The sequence below is a fragment of the Talpa europaea genome (assembly GCF_964194135.1).
Source record: "Talpa europaea genome assembly, chromosome: 10".
In the NCBI taxonomy this organism is placed as follows: Eukaryota; Metazoa; Chordata; class Mammalia; order Eulipotyphla; family Talpidae; genus Talpa; species Talpa europaea.
This window is the reverse complement of record NC_140077.1, coordinates 988,336-1,011,999: the sequence shown is the minus strand read 5'-3', so window position 1 is coordinate 1,011,999 and position 23,664 is coordinate 988,336. Positions and strand designations below refer to the sequence as shown.

Genomic DNA, 23,664 nt, shown 5'->3' with positions numbered 1-23,664 from the left:
CGGAGATGGAGGGGTGGGGGAGGGGATGGGGGAGGGGGAGGGAAGGGATGGGGGAGGAGAGGGGAGGGGAGGGGAGGGAAAGAGAGGTGAGGGGTGGGGGGAGGGGAGGGGGGAGGGGAGGGAAAGAGTGGGGAGGGGAGGGGGAGGGGAGGGGGAGGGGAGGGATGGGGAGGGGAGGGAAAGAGGGGGGAGGGGAGGGAAAGAGAGGGGAGGGGAGGGGGAGGGGAGGGGAGGGGAGGGGAGGGGGGAGGGGGAGGGGAGGGGAGGGGAGGGGAGGGGAGGGGGAGGGGAGGAGAAGGGAGGGGGGACCCGGCTGGCAGCCACGAGTGGCGGGGAGGAGCGGGGAGGAGGGGGGAGGAGCGGGGAGGAGCGGGGAGGAGCGGGGAGGAGCGGGGAGGCCGGGAGGAGGGACGGGCGGGGCGGGACTCCCGGAGCGGCCCCCCCAGAGGTGAGGGCCCCCCCCCCCCCCCCCCCCGCGGGCAGAGACTGGCCGGAGCCGGCTCCTTCCGCCCGGCCGGGGCTCCGCGGCCGCACGAGCCGCCCCTTTCCGCGCATGTTAAACTCATTTCCTCGAGTGGGGGCGCCCCCCGCGCCCCCCGCGCCCCCCGCGCCCCGCCACGCTCCTGGCTCCGCGCGCTGCAGCCGCCGGGCCAGCACCTCCCCGCGAGGGCCGCGGGGATATTTTTCATTTGCTTTGTTTTTAAAGGGAAGGGAGATGAGGGATTCGAAAACCACCTAAACAGGAGCCCCCGCCCCCCCAGGGCTGCACGTTGAGGGCGTTTATTCCATCGCGGCCCGGGTGCCCCACGGTGCCCCAGCACGTCGCTTCCCAACCCGCCTCGCCCAGGCTCCTGCGGCTTCTCGAACGCTGGTCACCCCAAAGTGTCAGCAGCCTATAAACGCAACCCCAAAACCCTTCACCCATAAAATCCTCAGGCTTGTTTTCCTAAGTTACAGCCACATTCTCATTTGAAAGCATTGCTAATGCCGGCATAACGGCTCATTATGGAGAGTTTTGACCACAAACATTTTTGGGAGATTTGCTGGGAAGATAAACAAACAAGCGGGGCCTGTTGGGGGCCTGTCCGGGAGCCGTGTGAATGGTTTGCATTTTCTGGAGCGTGAGCCCCCCCAGCCCCGCCAAGTGCAGGTTCAGCTCCCGAGTTTTCACTTCCTGTACCCCGACTTGTCAATCACTTCCTGTCGCGCCGACAATTCCCATCATTACAGCCTGGAATGTCTCTCCCCTCCAACGCGCCTCCCTAGTTTGAGTTCTGATAAATTATTCACCATCTTTGAAAAGTACCCGAAAATTACAGCATCCCCGCGAACCGCCTAGCGGGGCGAGGCCGGCCAGCCTCCTGATTTGCCTGCTAAGAGCCCAGCCGGGGCCAGCTCTCGGGCGGGCGTCTCCGGCGTCACGAGAAGGCCTCTGGCCAGCCCCAATTATCTCCTGGTGCACAGAGTAATTATGCGCTTCCTGTAAGCATGCGTAACAGAACCCCGAGTTTGGGCGGCTTTCCATAAGGTAATCCAATTCATCCCAGCCCTCCTAACACAATTACAGGCACTGGCAATATCTTTGCTTTTCACCTGATAAGGCTGCCGCAGAGGCGAGGATGGCTTGCGTCAACATACCCCCTGCAGTATAGCTTCTGACAGCTCTGCTGCCAGCCCTCCCCGCCGCCCCCCTGCATCTCCATACCCGGCAGCTCAGGGCTGCTCCGGGCAGGCGGCCCCGGAGAGGTTTCTCCTTGCACGGGCGGACAGGCCCCGGCCCTGTCTCAGGGTTCTGCGGAGGTCGTGACGGGTAGGGGCTGGTTCCTAAGCCCAGCCTGCCCGGGGCCTGGCCCTGGAGGCCCGCCCCAAGCGCCCCCGCTGTCTATTTCGGGCGGCGACCACAGAGGCAGCGCTGGGCCTAGCGGGGGTCCCACCGTCCACTCCGCCCCTGGCCCAGGGGCACCCCGGCGTGGCCTGGCGTGGCAGCCACGTGTGGTGGGGACGCTGATCCGGGGCTCCTGGGGAGGAGAGTGGAGCTGGAGGTGGCGCCTCCTCACTGGAGCGGGAGCTGGCTCAGGCCCAGCCACGCAGCTCTGCCTTTTCTGTCTCTTTTCAGAAGTTTATGAGCAAAACAAGGGAAGGGTGAATGAGCGCTGTGAACTTTTTGCCTCTCTCCACCTCCGTGCCAGGGAATAAAACAGCCATTCACACCTGAGCGCGGCCGCACCAGCGGGGCGGGGGCCAGGCTGGACCAGACTCTGCAGCCACCGCCAACCACCCGCGCGCCGCCTGCCCGCCTCTGGCCCCGCGCGCCGGCACCGCAGGCCCACCGGTGTTTCACGCAGACTTGGAGCCAAAGAGCAGCGCAGGCCCCCGGCCACCGAGGCCGAGAGGGGCCCGGACGCCGAGGCCTAGCTGGGGATAATTACATTCACATCTTCAAGAAAAGCAGAGGGAAAAATGAACCGACTCTGCTTTTTCATTGCCTCATGCAGATGAAATGACAAGTTGTCGTTTAAGAAGTTAATATACAGTCTCCGGCTTGCAGGTTATCCAAATGCTACTGAATAGAAAACCTTGGATCCCTAAATGATGTGTAATTAAAATTATTTTTAAAATCCTCCTTGACAGGCCGGGGCTTAGCCAAAATGTAAATGACATTAAAGAAGACAATGAATTTAATTTTATTTAATGTCCCTTTTTGCAGATCCTCATTTACATAGCATTTTTAACAAAAGCGTTGACCTTATAAATGCTGGCATTTGTACAGCTCCCTCAGAGTTGGATTTAATCACGCTCGTGCAAAGCCATGAGGGAGGAAGCTTTAAGTTCGCTGCTTGGAGGTGGGGTTGGAATAAAAACACTGGGACTGGTCAAATGTTTATCCTGCTCGCTTCTGAAAACAGCCTGACAAGAAGATGTAAGGGCTGGGGAATAGCCGGGTGCTGTTTGTAAGGCTTGGTAATAATCATACATAATCGTTTGGAAATATAGCTAATAAAAAATATAATGAGTGTTCAGCAAAATCGGCATTAGGCCCAAATTACATGATATTAATACTTGAACAGGTGCAGAAAGGCGCTTTAAATGAGGTAAATGAATAAAATGTCCCAGAGCACAACTGTGTGCGCTGACAAAAAGTCAATGGCATGAATAATTCAGCGCGGAGGACCGCCAGCAAAGGTCGGCTCTTTGACCTTTGTGACAGGAAGTGAAAGGAAACACTGTTGACTAAAAAAAAAAAAAAAAGAGAGAAAGGAGAGAAAGAGAGAAAGAAAATCTCCACTCGGTCTCCAGCTCCCCTTCTGCAGTCTCTTTAAAGGTATAAACTTAAAATGCGTAAATAATCAAAGTGCGGCTCGGGGCGGGGGCAGAGTCAAAATCGGCGGCGGCGAGCGCATCTGACTCGAGACCACGAGGCATCGCAGACAATGAAAGGTTAAGTCAATAATATTTTTCTACAACCCAGTGTCAATTATGTAGAAAAATCTGAGGTCAGCCGAAAAGTATTTTCAGAGCCCACAGGGTTGAAATTTTGTAACAGCTGTTAAATATGACAACCCCCCCCCACCCCAAACTAAAGCTATTCCAAACTCTGTATGAAAGAAAATGGGATAAACAGATGTCTGGCTTCCAGACAGGAAAGTAGGACAGACTTGGAATGATAAGTCTCCCCAACTCTGCAGACCCATGCCAGATTTACTGGGGGGGGGGGGGCACGCCCGCCGCGGAGATGCCAACGAGTGGGACGCCTCAGACGGTGCCATCTGGAACCGGCCCGCCGAGCACGCTCCGGGCGCGACCCGGCCCGCTCGGAGGGTCCCGCCACCCGCTCCCCCACGCCGGCAGCCTCGGCCCGGCCGCCGTGCCACAGCTGGCCCCTGCCCGCCGCCCGCAGCCAGGCCGGGCCAGGAGGGCGCGGGGAGCGCCTGTGCCTCCCCGGGCACCGCCAGAGCCCGGAGGAAGCACCGCACCGGGATGGCACAGGAGGAGGACGAGAGCCAAAGTGTGGTTTCGGTTTAGCAGCTACACCGACATCCTGTAATCATTTACAGCCCTTGGAATGTACGGGTGAAACAGGAGAGATTTATCTGCTCATAGTTGGGGTATGTGGACAATGGGTGTTGCTAATGAAGACCATCTGCTTTCGTGTTTTCCCAGAAAACATTATTCCACAAGGAAAATGATACTCCCACCCTTTTCAGCAATACCATAAAAAATTAGGTATAGATGTGTGTGTGTGCGCGTGTGTGTCCACACCCATCCACATACACGTGCACACGTGGGGGCGCTTCCCGCCCCGCCTGGCGCCCCGCAGGTCACTACAACCTACCTCGCTGCTTTCTCCCGCAGCACGGCTCTCTGCAAGGCTCGTGACTGTACAGTGCTGCCTCTCCTTGCCCCTCACCCTGTTAGGGTCTCTTAAACACAATGTCGTGTAATCGTGTTTGTGGAGCTATAAAAGGAATCGGTCTCTCTTATGAGGAAGCAAACAGTTAACATAACTGAAGCCTTCACAATAAATTCAAAAGGTTTTGAACGCAAACGCATCCTCACTTCTGCCCTCTTTTTCACTCTGAAGGGTCTTCCATGCTGTTCATGAGTATTTAATGCTTCTGAAAGATAACTCAACTAAATTGTGTAATTAATTGATTTAGGGCATCAGAGTCTATAGGATGCGATTTCCCTGCCAGAGCGGGGAGCCCCTTCTCGGCTCTCCCCACACAGCGGAGCAGTCTGCGCGCCGGAAGAGGCTCGTGTGGGTTAGAACAAATGTGGGCCCATTGATCTCAATTCAGGTTGGAATTATTGGTTTATATCCTCAGGACAAATATGCCTTATCTGGTCAGAACCTGCTAAATGTATCCAAAGGCCACGCGGAGTGGCGGAGCGCACTGTATATAATTCTTTTTTAAGCCAACTAACCAAGTGATGACACCGCTGATGGGGACCTGTAGGCTGACTCACCAATTTGATGGTATATTCTATTCTGCAATACTCAAGAGGAAACACAGGCTAGAAACTCAACATAAGCAACTAATTTTCGGAGCCACGCACGCCCCACAGAAGTGATTATCATTATGGAATTGAAACGCATCTCGGTGGCGGAAGAGCACCTCGCTCCGAAGACGACCCTCCTGCAGGTATTTTTCTTCCTCTGATGAACACAACCCGCCCCGACGAACACGAAACTCTTCGTTTTCCCGCCCAGAAACCCGTCTCGCCCTGGAGATCGTGCCCACGCTGCAACCACCGCGCAAGCATTTACATCGAGCAACAAAACGCGACGAGTATTTCGTCACTGTAAGTGACAGCTCTCCCAAGAATGCTAAAACTGTACACTCTATTTGTCATTTCAGAAAACCGTCCTTACCTTAAAGCCCCTCACACGGAAGGTGATTAAGATAGCTATAAAATTGTCATATCTTTGAATTTAGAAGCAGAGCAGATTTTTCATCAATAATTAAGACCTCCACAGCATTTATGCCAGGCGTAAATGGAGCCACAATCCTCCTTATTCAAATAAACTTGGTAAACCCATTAACCAAATGTTTTTACATTCCCCCCCCCCCTTCCACTCATGCTTCTGGAATAGCAAATGATCACACACTTCTCCTAGGTGAGAGAGGTATCAGGAAGCCTAGCACATATTCTAATTAGCCAACCATAAGACAGCAGTCACTCCGACAAGAATCAAGGAGTGTATTTCTGCATCTCTCAGAAAGTTGTTTCTCATCCTGCGATAAAAACTAAGTACTGCAAGTTGTTCAGCATCAACAGCCAGCGCCTGGCTCTGAAGGGAAAAACGCCCCGTCCGAGCGTCAGTTGAGTCAACACCATCCTTCGTCACCGTGCACGCTAAAAACCTCCGATCTAGAAACGAGTCATCTTTTTAAATTTAGCAACATCCCGGGCGGAAGACAGCTCAGAGGACCAGCCGGTTCCCCATCCTGGGCTGCGGCGGAGCACCGCCTTCTCCAGCACCTCAGCTCAGACAAGATTCCAGGAGCTGCTCAAAGAGTTTGAACCCATCAAAGAAATAAAACAAACTCCGGAGGAGCCGCAATCTGAGGCTGCATGATTTCCATAGCCACCACACTAAAGACAAATATAATGATATTGATTTTTGGAGTTGGAGTTCTATAAAGTGTTGAACTTGTTCTCAATTGCCTGAGTGACGGCCACAACTGGTCAACCCTATTTGATTACTAATAAGAGAGCTGTCCCTTCTGTCAGATACCGAGCATTCTCCACTAAGCAAACAGCTATCCCAGCTAGTCAAACATTAGCATTGCTCTCCACTGCTGGCGCATATTTCTTTAGGCTTAACTCATAGAGTTTTCCGGGTTTAATTTTTCAGACACTGGACAGCAAAGTTCATGATCAAAAGATAACTTTGTAATGAAAGCTGCTGAAATCCAACCCCTCTTCAAAACAGTCTAAACCTCTGTTTCACAAAACTGGTGTCATGTGGGCCCGTCTAACATTTATTCGATTTGGGTACCAACGTCAGAATCTGCAGTCAATCACACGCGGGCCTCCTGCTGGTCCCCATTGTTGGGAAGGAACAGATCCTCCTTCCTCAGGTCACTGAAACCCGGCGCTGGGGTGGGGGTGGGGGGGGAGTTTCCAGAGGAGGGCGGTGGCGTTTTGTTGTTCCAAGGAAAGCCATGCCAAATGCACATTAGCACTATTAGGACTAATGATTAGTATCTTAAGAGGATGCAACGTTGCCCGAGGAGTATGATGAATAGTGCGACGGAAGAGCAGCAAATGTAAAGAATGCATACAGCTAATCTAGTTATGGAAATTAATGTTGGAAAATGTAACCAGCATGTGCAATTAGTTTCAATTATAACAACTTTGGTTTGTTAGTTACATATTTGCTACTTGACATAAAACGACAGCCACAATTGGAAAAAAATTAGGAGACATTTTGCAACTAATTGAGAGCAGATTAAATTCATTCTAACACTGGGCAACAATTACACCAGCAACACCACCCAAGTCTCAACTTCAGCTATCATCCGAGATAAAAAATAATGCAAAAATGGGATACTTGTTAACAAATTAGCAAAAAGCATTTCATGACATCTCTCTGGGTGTGAAGCCAGAGCGTCTCCAGGCAGAAAGTGCTCCTCACAGCGAGAGCAGTGGCAGATGAAACCGCTTCCCTTGACAACTCGCAAGCAATTACTGAATCCCCACAGAGCGGCCGCCAGGTTTCCAAGTCAACCCACCTGTGCAGGCTAACACACGCGGACAACAAACGGGAGCGCGCGGAGCTCAACCCCGGCTCCCAAGCAGGGGCCGCGGGAGCCGGCCAGGCAGGGGTGGCAGAGGCGGCTGCGGGGTTGTGGGAGGAAGAAGGAAGCCGTCCTTACCTGTCAATGATGACTGGGTCTGAGGGGGTCTCGTTCCTATTGCCACAACTTTTCTTGTCACAACACCGGCTGTGGAGTAATCGTAAACAGGGGTTTTAATATGCATTTCCTCCTTGCACGCCCGCCTGGTCATCTTTTGTGTGACGTCTGGCAGTGGAGCCACTGCAGGGTCGAGAAAAGAACTCATCCTGCCCAGGCAGCCTGGCAGATGGAAAGGCGGCGGCTCACGTGCTCCGCGGCCCCGACTTCTGGTGGCACTCTCTGCCGCGGGAGCAAAGTTGAGGCCCTGTGTAAACACCGGGAGGGCACCCCAGCCCCTGCGTAAGCCGGGATGCGAAAGTGTGGAGGACATGTTGCTGTGTTTGTCTTTGCAGTGAACTGAGAAGGGAGGCGGGAGGCTGGGGAATAACTTTTCACAGCGTCAGGTTCTGTTTACCTCTAATTGTCAAGCTGTTATTTCTGGAAAAGATGCAAGATGCCACCTTCCACCAATATTTCTTTGGGGCATTTATTAATTATAACCACAAAAGCATGCATCCATCTATCAGAAACTTCCATTGTTCCTGCTCTAAGCCTACCTTAACTCCGTTATTGAAACTTTAATTAAAGCAGAAATGAAACAAAAATGTTATGCTTCTTGCATTTTAAAAAAGCATACTTGTATAATGGTTACATGTCTAAATTAGCTAAATTAACACCATATGGTAGGCAAAGTATATAAAGCCTTTTAAAGCTGACAGCTAAAGTGATTAAAGAAAGTCTACAGTCTCCCACTTAGAGCTTAAATCACATCTGTGCGCTTTCTATGTTAATTGCAGTACATGCAGAAGTGGATAATAAAGAAATTCCACTTTATTGGTTGTAATTTATATTTATTACCTGATATGAGAAAAAGTCAGCTTTTGTATATTAGCGCTGTAACAATACGTCTGCCCCGACAGGCAGCGCGTAGCCGGGCGCAGGATGCCCCTCGCAGTCTGCCGCCTGCTACTGTCGCCGCGGCCTCTGCTTCCCGCCACCATATTTCACGGGCCGCACATACAAAGTCAATGATGCATTTTTATTTGCCATGTAGGGGTGAAACTCTCGTGGTCGTTAGAAAAAAACAGGTGGGAAACTGCTCCTCTGGCGGAGACGGGCGCGGCCGCCGGCGCCGGGCCGGGCTGACTGACAGCGGCGCCTGCAGCTCCGGGGCCCGGCGGGCTCCCCTCGCGCCCGCCTCGGCCGAGCGCGCCCCGGGGCCGCCCGCGCGGGGAGGCGTCCGGCCGCCCGGACCCACGAGCCGCGCGCGGCCCCTCCCCGCGCCGGCCCCGCCGCGGCCCGCCCGGCCCGCGCGCTCCCCGGGAGCCCGGCCGGCCCTGGCGACGTCGGGCGGCCGCTGCCCTCGCGCGGGGGCGGCCCGGGGCCCGCGCTCACCTGCACATGATCTCGTGGGTCAGCAGCACGCGGCACATCTCCGGGTTCTTGTCCTGGCCCTCGTAGACGATGGCCTGGGGGGACAAGCAGAGGCGCGGGTTACGTGGCCCCGAGGCCGGGGCGCCGGGGCGCGGCGGCAGGTGCAAGGCGGCCCCTCGGCCCCCTCGGCCCCCTCCGGCCCCCTCGGCCCCCTCCGGCGCGGCCGCCCGCAGCGAGGCTCGGCTCGGCGGCCTCCTGTGCCCGCGCCCGCCGGCCCGCGCGGGGCCTTGGACCCGGGCCGGGCGCAGAGCGGGCCGAGGCCGGGCGCAGGGAGCCGGCGCCCGCGGGCACCGACCCGGCGCCCCACGCCCAGGCCCGCGCGCCGCCCGGCCGCGGCCCCCGGCCATTGTCTGCCCCGCGCTCCCGGCGCGTCGGAGGCGGCGACCGGCCGCGCCGCCACCCGGGCCGCGGGGACCCGCCGGCAGGACGCAGGCCCGCGCGCTCCCCCGGCGGCGGCGAGTCGGGCCGGCCCGGAGCCGGGTCCCCGCGGGGGGCCGCCCGCCCGCCCCGCCCGCCCCGCACGCCGCCCGGAGCCCGGAGCCCGGAGCCCGGGGCCGCCTGCAGAGCCCGGCGCGCGCGGGCGGCCTGGACCCGGGCGCGGCGGCCGCACGTGGGCGCGCGGGCCGGGGCTCCCCGGCGCCCCGCAGGAGTGCGGGGGGGCCCCCAGCGCCGGCCGCGCGGCCACGTGCTCCCCGCCGGCTGATCTCTGGAAAGAAAGTGCTAATGGCCAATCTGGTGTTTATTTTGAAACTGCTAACAATGATTTTTCTCGGGTAAAAAGGCAGCGTCTGCGCGCACGCCCGGGTGGGTTTTGAGCAGAGGCTCCGCCAGATGGTGCGAAGCCCGAGGAGCGCGCGGCCGCGCCCGCCCGCCCCGCGCCGGACCCGAGCCCGGCCGCCCGCCGCCCGCCTCGCCAGAAAAATCCAGAGAAAAGGAAGGACGCGAACGGGGCCCGGGGGCCGGCCCGGGCGCGGGCGGGCGGGGGCGCAAGTTCGCGGCAGAAAATGCCACGCGGGGGGGGGGGGGAGTCCGCGTCGCGTTCCCGCCGCCCGGGAAACGCTCCGAGACGACGCGGCCTCTCGGCCCTCCCGCCCGGCCTCCGCGGCCGCGGACAAAGCCGCCCTCGCCCCGGCCCCTCCGGAGGCCGCAGGCCCGGCGCCCCAGCCGCCCCGAGCGCCGGGGCAGGCCCGCCGTCCTCCCGGGTCCCCGTACTTATATGTGATTTATTTTTTATTTTGTAGCACAAACAGAAATCCATAAACTGTCGGTTCAGCGCCATTGACTCTTTGATCAGTTACTGGGCTATTTCTTTCCTTTCCCCCACCCCGTCAGCGGGAGGAGATTAAATGCCTTTATTTTCAGCCCGCGAGCGCGGCCAGGTACAAGCTAAATGAACAATAAAAGTGTCCTCAGCACCGAGGGCTCCTCCTGCGCCGCCGGCGAGCGCCTCTGCACCCCGGCCAGTGCTCTCGGACCTCTCGCCCCGCATACAAAGACCCCGAGGCCCACCAGCCGCAGGCCCGGCTGCAGGGACTCTGAGTGGGGAGCCGGAAGGCCCGCGGCCTCGCCTTTGTCAGAACAACCACTTTCCTGGCGGCCCCAGACACCGCCTCGCCTGGGCAGACGCAGAAACCAGCCCTCCTGGCCTGCCCGTGCAGGGACAACTCCTGAAAGGGGGAGCCACCCCCACGCTGACAGCCCAGCGGCTTCGCTGCGCTTGGCTCACAGTTTCCAAAGTTAGCATCAAACATGAAGATGCCACTTTCACTTCCCGGCGAGAGGGCCAGCGTGGGAGTAGATTTTAAATCACTCTGCGCCCCGCGGATTTCAGGCGGACGCTGGCCGGCCCCTCCCCTCGACACGCTTCTAAGAAACGGGGTTAAGATCTTGAAAACAACCACAGCACAAAATCCGCCCCGCACGCCCGGGGGGGAGTGCGCGCTGCCCGGCAGAGGCTCCCCCGGCGCTCAGCCTCCGTCCCGAGCCACAGTCAGCATCGGAAAAGTTGCCCGAGACAGGTTAAATAATTTAATAAGGAACTGCTTGTAATTATGTTATTTACAAGGTATGACAGAGGCTGGGAGCGGGAGCAGAAGCCTCTCCCAGAGCCAGGGCCGGGTTTGGGTGACCCCTGGAGCTGGGAGTTTGAATTATGGACATGGGGGGTTGAGAGGTGAAGAAGGACTAGAGGAGAACAAGGCGACTTTTCACCCCGACACATTTAACTTTTAAATCCAAATAAACGTCTTGTGTTACAGCCCATCGCGCTGGAGGGAGGGAAGCGCACTAATCAAGTCCAGTCGATGGGGTGGGAGAGGAGTGGGTGCCTTTGTTACGGCTCGGAAATCGATGCGGTGACTCCAAGCCGGGAGAGAAGCGTGGCAAAAAATACAAAGGGGGGGCCTGGAATTTTTCCTGTCCAATATCAGTTGCCATCATTAATTGAGATGGAAAGATTCTAATCACAAACCATCTAATGAAGCCTCCGCTGCCACGGCACAGGCCGCACGAGCCACTACCAGTCCCCTCCCGAGCCTGGCAACTGGGGGCTCTCGTTAGCATGTCGAGGGAGCCCCGGCGAGAAACATCTACCTGCCGCACCCCGGGCAGGCCTGGTCGTGGCGCCAGGATAACCCCGCTCAGCCAGCGCCCCGGCGAGGCTTAAACGTTCTCACCTGCTTGGTCATGGAGTCTATGAGGCGAACGTACAGGTCCTGCTCCGTCCTGACCCCTGCAAGAGACAGCACAGCAGGCCGGTCAGCGCGGGGCTGGGCCGGGGGCGTGGGGGGCCGGGGTGCCCGCGGCCAGCTCCACGCACAGCCCCGGAGGGCGAGGGTGGGAACCCCGGCGGCGCCCCTGGCTGCATTTTTTGCTCTTCCCGGAAGGAAGCGCCTCAAGGCTCCGGGTCTGCGTGCAGCGTGCAGGGCGCAAGGCCCCGCGGCTGGCTGGGCCGGGCCTGGTGGCCGCCTGGGCACATGTGTGCATGTATTTTTAGCAAACAGAAAGCGGGAGCTGGAAGGAAACAGAGGCTCCACTCTCTCGAAGGTCTCTCGAGGATTTTTTTTTGAAACTCCAGCCCAGGAAGGAAGAGGCGCGGGGCTGCCGGGGCCGCCCCGTCCCGATAATTAACATTAATTTGCAAAATTGGAGAAAGTCACTTAAAAGTGATGTTCTGGAACCCCATCGATCGCCTTTTTACTTTCTACCTCCAGCCCCGCCGCTTAATCATGTGAAGTGCCATCGACTTATTGATCGTTTATGTTTTGTTTTCCTTCTCTGCCCCGAGAAGCTGCGTGTTTACATCCGTGTCATTTTAATCTCAAAATCTTTACGCCCGGCCCGGCGCGGGCGGCGGGCCGCACTCACCGTTGCTGTAGAGCAGCTGGAGTTTGTAGTGGATGCCGTTGTTGGTCTTCTCGTTGTTGGGCTCCTGAAAGGAACCACAGACAGGCGCGCTGAGGGGGCGCGGGGCGGCCGCGCGCCGGGTCCCCGCGCGCCCCGGGCCGGGCCTCGCGCCGGGCGGGCGTCCTCGCCCGGGCCCGCGCCGCCGGGCCGCTCTCCCGCCGGCGCCCGGCGCGGCCCGCGCGCCCCGGCCGGCCCGGGGCGCGCGGGGGCCCGGCCGGCCGCGCCTCCCGCCCGGGGCGCGGGCGACCCCGCGGCACTTACTTTCTCTTTCTCCACAAAGTCCACAAACGCGGTGCGCTCGATCTCCACCGGCTGCCCCTGCCTGTCGTAGAGCGCCAGCACGAAGTGGAAGAAATTGGATTTCCGGAGGTTGGAGGGCGGCTGCTTCTCGAAGTGCGCCCGCGCCAGCCCCACGCCGCTGCGGGGGGAGAGGGACAGCGGCGCGGTCAGCGCGGGGCGCGCGGCCGGGCCGGGCCGGGGCGCGCGGGCGGCCGGTACGTACCTCTGGGCGGCCGTGTTGGCGTCCACCACGCCCGCCGTGTGCATCCACGAGCGCACCGGGTTCATGCCGCTGCCCAGCGGCTCCTCCTTCATGGTCGTCCCCCCGCGCGGAATGTTCTCCTGGATCCCGAACATGAACCCTGCTGGGCGGCCGCGGCTCCGGCCGGCCTCGGGCTCCCGCGGCGGCGCTCGGGCTCGGGCTCGGCGCAGGCGGCCGCCCGGCCGCGCTCGCCCTGCTCGGCGCCTGCGGAGCGGCGGCCGCGGTCAGCGCGTCCCGGGCGGGCGCCGCATACACCGGCCGCGCGGGGCGGGCGGCGCGGGGCAGGACGCGGCGGCGCTTGTTGTTGTTGTTGTTGTCGGGCTCAGCGCGGTGTCATCCCGGCCGGGCGCGTCCGCGGCTGCAGGACACTGCGGGATCGCCCGCTTCTGGCGCGGCCCGCCTGCTCCAAAGACAAATAAGCGGGGCCGTGAGCGCCGCGGCGCGGTCCCGGGCGCGGGCGGGGCGCGGCGGGGCCCGGAGCGGCGCGCGCAGCGGCCGAGGCGCACGAAACTCAGCCGCCCTCCCCGAGGAATGGACCCTTTCCCGGGAGCCAAAACTCGAAGCCCCCGGGAGCGGCGCTGTCAGAGGCTGACGTCGGGGGGCGGCGCCTGCGCCATATATGGGAGCGGCCGCCCCTCGCCGCGCCCCTCGCCGCCCCGCGCCGCCGCGCCGGCCGCCCGCCCGCCTGCCTGGCGGCGCGAGCCGGCCCGAGCCCCGCGAGCCCCGCGAGCCCCGCGCCGCCGCCGAGCGCCCGAGCGCCGCCGAGCGCCGCCGAGCGCCCCCGGCCGCGCGTCGCGGCTCCCCGCGCGCGCCCTGGGCCGAGGAAGTTCGCGCTCGCCCCCACGCACCTCGCAGTGAAACACTCAGCCGCGCACAATGGCAGCCCGGCCCGCCGCGCCGTCCCGCCTCCCCACATCAGCCGCGCGCGCCGGGCGCGGCGGGGAGGGGGGCGAGGGCCCGGGCGCCCCAAGTTGCCCGGGTCCGCGCGGCGGGCGCGAGGGGTCGCGCGCGCCCCGGGGGTCCCAAAGGGAAACCGGGGCGACGCCGGCAGGCCCCGGGGAGGGCCCGGCAGCCGGCTCGGCGGGGAAGAGGGAGCCGGGGCTCCCTCGCCGAGGCGGGGCGCGCGCTCGGCCCCGGTTCCTGGGCTGACCCGGGCTGCCGGGGGGCCGGGTGTGCCCCCGTCCGGGCCTCGCCCGCCGCCGGCGTCCCCTACCCGCGCGGAGGTCGCCCCGGGCCGGGCCGGGCTCCACGTCGGAGGCGGCTCTGCCAGACGCGAGCTCCCCGCGGCCGCCACGGGAGCCCCGGCCCCCCGGCCTGTCCTTGGGCGCGCGAGTGACAAAGGAAGCCCCGGGCTCTCCGGGCAGACGGCGAGCGCGCCCGGCCTCTCGGGCGAGCCGGGGCCCGCGTCGGCGGTGCGCCCTGCGGGGCGGCCGGCCCTCCCCGGAGCCGCCGCCGGGCCGGGTGAGCGCGCCGCGCGCCCAGTCCCGACCCGATTTCGAGGAACCGGGAGGGCAGCGGGGCGGCGCGCGGGCCAGCGGGCGGCTGCGGTGCGGGGACCCGGCGCCAGGCGCACCGCCCGCCCCAGGGACGCCCGCGCCCCGCGGAGGGAAGGCCCCGGGGGACCCCGCGCGCGGCCGCGCACCGCCCTGCCCGGGGAAATGAGGCCCCTCGGACTGCAAACCGACAGACAGACAGACAGACACACCAACCAAAGCCGGGCCGAGGGCGCGCAGTGTCTCGGGCCAGCCCGGCCCGCCCTGCCGGGGGCGACGCTCCCTGGTTCCTGGGCTGGCAGCGTGTGCGCGTTAATATTTTAATTAATCGGGAAAATCGAAGTCCGATGTCCGTTATCTGGGGACCCCGCGCCTCGTGGAAGGGGTGAGGAAAAAAGATGTGCTGGAAAGCAATCTATTTTGCTGGTGTTGGGGGTTAATGACTATTGCCAAAGATAAGTGAATTATCAAAGCTGTTGCGCCAGTCCCATCTCAAAATCCATTACGGTGCCGGGCGTCTAATTAAATACGTAAGTATAATAAAATCATATTTTATGACTATTTGAGGGTAATGAGATTAGTCTTCAGAAGCGATCGCCACATATTAAAGACGCCACTGTCTATAGAATGTTAATAACCTTAAATCAAAGTGTATGGAAACTCTTCACGATAAATTAAAAGAAAATTTCTGTATTCCTAATCAGCCCAGTGTTTTCCGCCCGCCACGGCCCGAGTGGGGGACACGCCACGATCCTGCTGGGGGACAGCGCCGAGAAGTAAAGTTGGCTGGGGGTGGCCGGTGGGGCTGCGAAGTGGCTTTGTCTGCCCGGTGAGCTGCCCGCCCGGGGGCTCCGGGGCCAGCGGCCAGGCCCGCGACACCGGCAGGAGATACAAAGTGCCTTTCGCGGAAGATGAAGTTGGAAGTGGGGGACAATGCCGCCTTTGTGGCGCGCTTCCTAGACCGCCCCTCGGAGCTGGAGGTGCCCCGGCCTGCACCGCGGAGCACCACGCTTCAAATCATTTACAGTATCTTTAATTCAGATTCCACGCGCCAAGGCGATTTAAATCTGATTACCAAATTAGAAGGTTTAAAAACAAATCCTTCTAAATCTGATACTGTTGACTAAAGAGGGAAAAAAAGTTCTATAAGCCCCTCACATAAGGCAGCGATCCTGCCCCAGAAAGAAAGGGGGTTTTAAACCTTTTTGACAACAAATGCAGCTGCCCCACTATTTTGGACGATATTAAGCGAAAATGAATGCAAATCTGTGTTCAGCAGCCATCTGGCCCGAAATGGGGGAATCAGCTGCTCTCACAACAGGCTCGGAGGCTGAATCCATTTCAGCTCATTTTCTAGATCATCTGGTCCCGCACCCAAAGCGTGGAAAATACGGTCTTTATCATGCACCAACTTTATCTTTTTTGTCACTCCACTGCTGGCTCCGAGCTGTGGGCACACGGGCTGGCACGCGGGCTGGCCGCCGGGCTGGGTCCCCGCGCGGGCCTGCTCCAGCGCTGCCTGGGAGGGCAGGCCCTCGCCCGCCCCGCCCGCCCCACCCACCGCACCCCACCCCACCCCACCCCACCGCACCCCACCCCAGACTCTGGCTTTGACGGGGCGGGCGCGGCGGCGGGGCGGGGAGGAGCGAGGCCGGAGCGCCCAGTCCCCGGGAGGAGGGAGCCGAGTCCGCTCCCGGCGGTGCTGAGACTCCGGGGCGCAGCCCGCGCCGGGCGCCTCCCGCGGGAACCCCGCCCGCCGCGCTCTCCTGGGGGGGAACTCAGGGCGCCCGCACCCAGGTATGGGGAGCCGAGGGGGACAGGCCGGCAGGCCCGCCGCGGCGCGGGTCCAGGCGGGGCGCCGCGCGCTCCCAGGGGCCAGCGGGCGCCGGGGCCGGCCGGGCGGGGCCTGACCTTCGCCGAGGACCCCGGGCCGCGTCGCCGCGGCCGCCGCTCAGGGCCCGGGGCTCAACGCGATTTGCACGGGTGGCCCTCGCGCCGCCGCCGCCTCGGAGGGTGGGAAGTGTTCCTTTTGTGCGGATTTACGGGGAGAGGCTTCAATGAGCCCCTCACATTTGCATTTAAATAGCGGCATCAAGCGCTTCGCGTGCCACACACCAGTGGGCTCCCAGATGTCACGCCGGAGTCAGTCAGATGGCCAGTGCCCAGCTGTCCTCTCCACGTCGTGCCGAAGCAGGCAGTGACCTTAAAGAGACAGCGCCCGCCGCCCCGGAGCCCTGCCGCCGAGGGGCCTACGGGCGCAGGGCCGCAGACCCGCACACTGCCCGCCCCGCAGCCAGAGCCGCCGCCAGCGCCAGCGCCAGCGCCCAGGCCCGCCCGGGCTCCGCGCACCCGCCAGCGCCAGAGCCCTCCGCCCGCGCCCCTCCCCACCAGCGGAGCCCAGAGGGGGGTGTTCCAGGGCACCAGGCATGACCTTCCCCCTCACCCCACCCTTGGGGCCTCCACTGCTGTGGGCTGCAAGGCCTGGGGGTGCACCCGGCTGGAGCAGACATCTGAGCCACCCAGAAAACTTCAGCCGAGTCGGGGTGTAAGGGCACCCAGCGGGCTGCAGAGCACCCAGGGCACTCGGTGCATGTCCCTCGCAGCCGCGTCCAGGAGCCTGAGACTCGCCCGCCAGCCTCCAGCCAGCAATAAAATGCTCCTCCCGCATTGAGAGGCCGGGCTGGGGGTTCGCGGAAGCCCAGGCCCCTGAAGGATCCAAGGCGCGAGGGCCCTACGCAGGGGATGGCCCGTGGCCTCCGGCCAAGGCTGCACTACCACACACAGAGCCCAGGATGCCAGGCGATGCCAAGGCCCGGCTCAAGTCCAGCCTCCACTGCCCAGTTGCAGTGTGGCCCGCCCTCACCGCCTTGGTGTCCAGGGGTCACGCTTAGGCGGTGCTGGCCTCCAAGCCAGCCTCGCCTGGGATAGGGCCTTGGCGCCTCACTTTTACAGGGGCTGGGAAAGACCCCGAATGTCCTACTCTGGGCCCTGGCGGGGAGGCCCTTGCAGGGCCAGCGGTGGGAGAATGCTCTCAGCCAGGGGGACGCCTCTACAAAGTCCCGGAACCTGGGACAGGGTACAACAGCCGGCCCCAGCGAACCTGGCAGATGCAAGCACCCAGTGCTGCAACCGACCAGGTGGGGAACAGTGGGTCCGGGGCTTTGCCTTGCTCCTCTGGGTCCCCCTCAGGAGCGGCCAGGGGAACAAGAGTCCCTCCCCCGGTCACCCCTGTTAAATTGAGCAGAGTCAGGTGGGGGCGCAGTGGCATTTCCAGGCCCAGGGAGCGGCCTTAGCCCTCTGAGCAGACAGAAGCCCGACCCGGGAGGCCCCGTGGCAGCTGAACCCAAGCCAGGTCTGTCCTGCCTGCCCCACGAGGCGAGTGACCAGGCCCTGGGCCTGGACACACGGAGCGCACCCAGGGACACCTCTCCCCAGCGCTGGAAGGCCACAGGCCCGACTGGAGTCCCGATAACAAGAGCACGGTGAAGAGTCTCAAACCCTGTCTCTGCACTCCCCACCCCGCCAGCCATTCCAAGTCTCCTGCTGGCCAAGCCTGACCCCCAGTATCAGGAGAGGCTCAATTCTCCAAGTGGGAACGGGCAGGCGCCTCCTGCCAAGGCTACCAAGTTTGGCAAACAGCGCCTCCTGGGGTGGGGAGAGCAGAGTGCCGCGCGCAGGGGAGAGCCAGCCGCCCGGGCGCCCACCTACCCGAGGCAGGTGGCCGCCCCGCTCCCCGCGCGCCCCGCGCGCCCCGCCCCAACAGCTGGGCCTCGGCTCAGCGCGCACCTAGGCCTCGCCGACCCCATGACCCCTGGAGACGCGTCCACCCGCCTCCGGGCCCTAATTCCGGCCCACGTGCGACTGCGAAGGTCAGGCCGCGCCGGCGCCCGGAGCCAGATGCCCGCGGCGGGCGACGCGCCCACGCCCTTGCGGGCGAGAACCGCGGGCTCCGAGCGCCGGCCCCGGGGGCGGCCGACCCCGCCGGATGGCGCCGACCCTCTCCCCGGAAAAGCCAGGGGCGCTCCAAGCGGGGACGAAACGCCTGGCGAGGCTCGGCCCCTGCAGAGTGCGAAACTGGAAAGGAAACATGAGTGTCGTCTCCTAACTTTTCTCTGGTGCCTCGGGTCACTTTTCTGGCTGACCCCGGCGGTCAGCGTCAGCCCCGCGGGCTCTTCAGCCCGAACAAGAATCGCGAAGCAAACGCGCGCGTCCTGCGGCTTCTCCCGCGCTCCCTCGGGGCTGCCTCCCGCCCGAGCGCCCCGCGCGCCCCGCTGGGAAGGACCGCGGTGTGGGCCCGGGTCCTCGCCGCCCCGAGGGGGGCAGCGCGGGGCGCCTGGGCGGGGGTCCCCCGAGCTGCGAGCCGCGTCCACGCGCCCCGAGGCAGCCGGGCAGCGCGCCCCAGAGCCCGGCCCCGGCGGACTGCGCCCCGCCCGCCCCCGCCGCGCGCACAGCAAACTTTCCCCAGAGAAGTTTCTAGATCGAAAAGCACCACAGAGCGCGCCAATCAACACCTAAACAGACCCAAACTGTAGAAACGCGGATCGATCAGATAATTTCAAATATTATAATTGGCTTTAATTAAACACACTGCGTTCTAATTAACTCTGAAATTTTAGCATGCTTTGGGACACTGGTGTCTGATTTGATATTGTCAGTCCAGATGTCCTAATAAAATTCAATCCTCCACTCAAGACTTCAATATTCACTAAGAACAAAATGCAAATTAAATGTAAAACCTAAAGTATCGCCAAAGGTATAATCAAGAAAGGTGTCTGAAAACTTCTCACTTTTTATTACACAGTAGTTAAAAAATGCAGATTACATCCTAACAAGCCCTCGCCGGCGCACCGGGCTCTTAACTCTTTCCTGCGCGGACGGCGCGCGCGGGCTCGCGTGGGGAGGGGCGGCCCGGCGGAGTCGCGCGCCCCCCGGGACGCCCACGGCGCCCAAGTTTGCCAATGAAATTCTGGCTTGAAACGCGGGTGGGCCGCGCGGGCACAGGCTCGGCGCGGGTGGCAGCGCGCCAAGGGGTGGGCGCGAGGGGCTGGGTCGGGCGGACGTGGCCACCTCCGGCGCCCGCGCGCGCCTCTGCCCGCACCTCCGAGGGCCCAGCGGCGGCGGGAGGCGCGGGGCCCGCGGCCGGGCCTGCTGCGCCCGCCCGGGAACCGCGCCGGCGGCGGAGCCGGGCCCCGGCCGGGCGGAGCGCGCGGCCTTCGGCCAGAGACGCGCGGTGCGCGCCCGCCTCTCCGCCGAGCGCCGCTTCGCCCGCAGCCGCGCGGCCTCCGCGGGGTCCCCGGGGCGGGTCGCCGGCGCGCGGGGGGACACCCCTCCCGGGAAGGGCCGTTGGGGGGCAGGGGCGGCACTCGGGGCGCGACGCGGTTCCGCAGCAACCCCAGGCCCGCCGGCCGCGCCGTCCGGAGTGAGCCCGCGGAAGGGGCGCCCGCCCTGAGCGTGGGCTCTCCATGCTAATGGGGTCGCTTAAAGCTGCTGCTAATTTAACTTTTAAAAAGGCCGCTCGGCGGGATTTGCATTTTCTCCAGGACGTGGCGAGGAAGGGAACCCGCCGGCGCGCGGCTGCCCGGGGCACCGCTGGGGGCCCCGCGGACATGAAAACAGACGAGGAGGAGCAGAGAGAAGGACGCCCGCGCCTCCTCCAGACTATTAATAAGCAATTTGTCCCGCTGAAATTTACATTGCAAAGCGGAGCGCGGGCAGCCGCGGCGGCGGGCGGGCCGGGCCGGGCCGGGCCGGGCCGGGCGGGGCGCCCTGCCGGGCGGGGCGGCCCCGGTCCCCTCGGGGCGATCTCCGGGCCGCTCCCCACCCGCTGTCCTCGCGGCCCCGTGGCGACCCCGCCCGCGCCGCGAGCCGGACACCGGGGCTGCGTCACCGCCGCCGGGCCGGGCCGAGCCGAACCGCGAGCGGGCCTCGCCCCAGGCCCGGCGCTCCCCGGGAAGTCCGGCCGGGGCCTCCCCTGCGCCCGGGGCTGCCCCGGCCGCCGCGCCTCAAACACCAACAATGCGCTCAGCCCCCGCCGCGCCCGCTCCGCGCCGGCTCCGCGCAGCCCCGCGCAGCCCCGCCCGCGCCCGGCCCGGCGGAGCCGCGCGCCCGAGCCTAGCGTGGGGCCAGGGCGCCATCTACGGGCCGCCCGCGCCCGCGCGACGCCGCCGCCCGCGCCATTGTGTGGCCGCGCAGGCCCGCGGGGACGCCCTGCAGGCGCGGGGCGCAAACTTTGGCGACGGGGCGCTTCCCGCGGCGCGCCCGGGCGCACGGCCGAGACGGGCACGGAGGGCACCGGGCGGGAACCGGGCGGGAACGGGGCGAGGACGGGGCGAGCGCGGGGCGAGGACGCCCCTGATTTGCGGTCTCGCTCCGCGGCGGGAGACCCGGTGTCCCCGAAGGCCCGGCGAGCTTTTCCCCTTTATTTATTTTTATTAAAGCATCAATCTGCGCCGCAGCCGGTGAACTCGGCTTCACCTGCAGGACATAAAACCCCGCACCGGGCGGCAGCTCCGCCGTAAATCAGCGGCTCCCGACGCGTCGATCAATTTTTGGTTGTTAATCCGCGAGCGGGACTTCTAATTGCTTCCCGCGCTCGGGCCGGCGCCCCGGCAGGTCCTCCCCGGCCCGCCGCGGGGGTCGCTCTCGCGCGCGCGGGGGGCTGAGATTCCGGGGCCCTGCAGGAGCCCCGGGCCCCCCTCTCCGCGCGACCCGCCGGCCTCCCCGCGCCCGCCCCGCCCGCGCCCGCCCCGCGCTGCCCGGACAGAGGCCCGGGGGGGCCACCGGGGTCCGGGGGGCCGCCGGCCGCGCCAGCCTCGCCGAGACGCGCCGGGCTCTTCGCAAAGTTCGCCGCGAGGCCGGCCCCGCGCCCCGCCGCGCCCCCCCCCGCCCCCGCGGGGCCAGAGAGCGCCCCAAGAGCGCCCCGGCCCGGCCCCCGCGCCCCGCGACGCGCCAAGTTCAACTTCGCGGGCCGGTTGGGCCGGGCGGGCCGGGCCGGGCGGGCGGGCGGCGTCCCCGACGGGCCGCGGCAGCCCCGCGCCTACCTGCGCGGCTCCTCCGACGGGCTCGCCGGGAGGCCGGGCCGCGAGGTGGCGGCGGCGCCGGCGCGGGCCGAGGGTGGGCGGCCCGAGCTTCCCACGTTCCCGCCGCGCTCCCGGGAGAGCCCACGGGCGGCCGGGGCGCCACTGCGCACGCGCCGCCCCCTCCTCCGCGCGCGGGCGGGCGGGGGCGCGAGGAGGTGCCCGCGGGCGCCCCGCGCCCCGCGCCCCGGGCCCGCAGCTGCGCCCCGCGCCGGCCGCCGCCGGGAGGGCCGGCTGGGGCGCCGCGGGGTCCGGGCCCTCCGCCCGCGGCCTTTCACCGGCGCGCGACCCCGCTCGTCCCGGTCCCCGAGGGGCGGCGTTCTGGGGGGGGGGGCAGGGCGGGCGCCCCACCCCTGTGCGGAAGGGGTCGGGCCCCGGAGGCCCGGGCCGGCCTGTCCCGGGGGAGGCTGTCGGCTCGCGGGCGTCGGGGCAGGCGGGGACAGCGGCCGGGCGGGGGGAGCGGGGGGCGCGCGCCGGGGAGGGGCGCCTGGACCCGCCGCGGGCCCCGAGCGTGCGGAGGGCCAGGCCGCCGCGGGCCGCTCCCTCTGCCCGAGAAGGGGCCACCGGCCTTGACCCCTCGACCCGCCCCGCGCCCCGGGTCGCCACCTCGGCTCAGGCACCCCGCGCAGAGCGGCCGCCGCGGACGGGGGTGTCCGGGCCCGGGGCGGGGGCCCCGCGGGGCTGCCCGTGAGGTGGGCGCGTGGCCGGGCGGCCTCGGGGCGGCTCCTCTGCCCTCCAGCCCCGCCTGCAGCGGGTGCGCAGCCTCCGACCCGCGCCCGGCCTGAGCGCAGCGGCCGCCGCGGGGTCACAGCACCCGGCTCCGGGGGGGACCGCGGGGCAGACCCCCCTCCACGGCCCCGGCCGGCCCCGGGCCCCTGCGCGCTCTTCGTGTCAACCTTTTATAGCGAGAGTTGAATGTGCTGAATCATGAAGTCTTACTGGAAGGGAAAAGTTATTTTTGGCCATTTATTTAGTAAAAAGCACTCTGGAGAACGCAGCCAGAAATGTACTTTATTATGATAGCTTAATGTAAGAAAAGGACTAAATAACCAAGATTTCCCCTTTGTCATCTTCACTTGGGAATCATTTTTAATGCGAGCCAGCGTGAAACCATTTAAGCAATACACAATATCTTAGGATATGAAATTACCCATGTTTTTAGGAGCAGCTCACATGTGTGACGCCGTGTGCTGGCGCCCAGGCGGGCCGCACGCAGAAGTCACCAGACACCACCCCGGGGCCGAGAAACCCGGGCTCCCCGTGCTGGACTCCGCGGCTCTGGTCACGGCAGGGTTCCGCCACGTGTGGCCTCGGAAGCTGGGGCGAAGGGCCGCCTGTGGCACCCCAGGGCCCCTTCAGGGGCCTTCGCTCAGTCCGATGGGATGTGCAGGGACAGGTCCAGTGTGACCCCTTTAGGGACGGGTTGGGTGACATGAGCCCCAGCTCCCGGCCGCTCACCCCACCCACCCCCTGCACCGCCTCTGTGCAGCCTCCAAAGGCTGCAGCTGCTGGTGCCCCCCACCCTGGTCCCGCTTCTCCCTGAGCCAGCCCGGGGGGCTCCTACTCTGGCTTAGCTCTAGGGGAAGGCCCGTGCGCAAGCCTGCGGGTGCGGAGGGGGGAGACACCTGGCCGTGCGGGTAGTGATTCCTGAGCCTGGGCCCTGGGAGCAGAATGGTCCCTTGGGTGCTTGAGGTGAACCGCATGAGACCGGAGGGTTTAAGGAAACACTGACGGCCGCGGGAAAGACAGAGTCCAGCCCAGCCCGCGGACAGGGGCCCGTGTCCACATGGCACTTGCCGCAACGGCCTCTGCTTCCGCAGCAGGACTCCACTGCCCGCGCGCTTGCTGGGGGCCTTGGCTCCTGCCCTGCCTCCCAGGAGCCTTCAGAGGGGGGCCGTGAGCTTGGAAGAGGGAGACCCCCATGCTTGTGCGGGACTGGCTTGCACACGCCTGGCGTGAGCCCCCTGCTCTCGGGCACGGGGAGGCCAGTGCCCCGCCTCTGCCATCGCCCACACGCTCCGTTACTGACCCTCGAAGGGAGACTCACGAACCTCCACGTCCACCTGCTTCGGAGTGCGCCTGGCCTCTCTGTCTGTAACAAGCGGTGCACCTTGTGGCCACAACCGTCTTCAGTAGGAGGCAGGCGGGAGCTGGCCTGCCTCACACACGCATGTGCAAGGGTGGGCCGGGGCGCGGGGCCCTGCAGGGAGCTCGGCACAGGGAAACCCTGCCAGCTGACCCCGGAGCCAGGGCGCAGCCCTAGCACTTTTCTAAGGTGTGTGGTTCGGTGATTGTTTCCTTCACAAGCG

The 23,664-nt window shown here is 64.2% G+C and overlaps 1 protein-coding gene across 9 annotated transcripts in view; it reads right to left on the bottom strand.

Annotated features, from left to right (window-relative positions):
• The window catches only part of EBF3 (EBF transcription factor 3), a gene marked incomplete at both ends in the record, with an annotated part of 95,691 nt that extends 82,810 nt beyond the window's left edge, over nt 1-12,881 (bottom strand). For all 9 annotated transcript variants that reach the window (XM_084245080.1, XM_084245084.1, XM_084245082.1 and 6 more), the window contains 6 exons: nt 7,386-7,454; nt 8,802-8,875; nt 11,516-11,571; nt 12,207-12,270; nt 12,507-12,663; nt 12,748-12,881. In XM_084245080.1, the coding sequence (XP_084101206.1) occupies nt 7,386-7,454; nt 8,802-8,875; nt 11,516-11,571; nt 12,207-12,270; nt 12,507-12,663; nt 12,748-12,881 (554 nt within the window). The remainder of the gene's footprint in view (nt 1-7,385; nt 7,455-8,801; nt 8,876-11,515; nt 11,572-12,206; nt 12,271-12,506; nt 12,664-12,747) is intronic.
• Between the last annotated feature and the right edge of the window lie 10,783 nt (nt 12,882-23,664).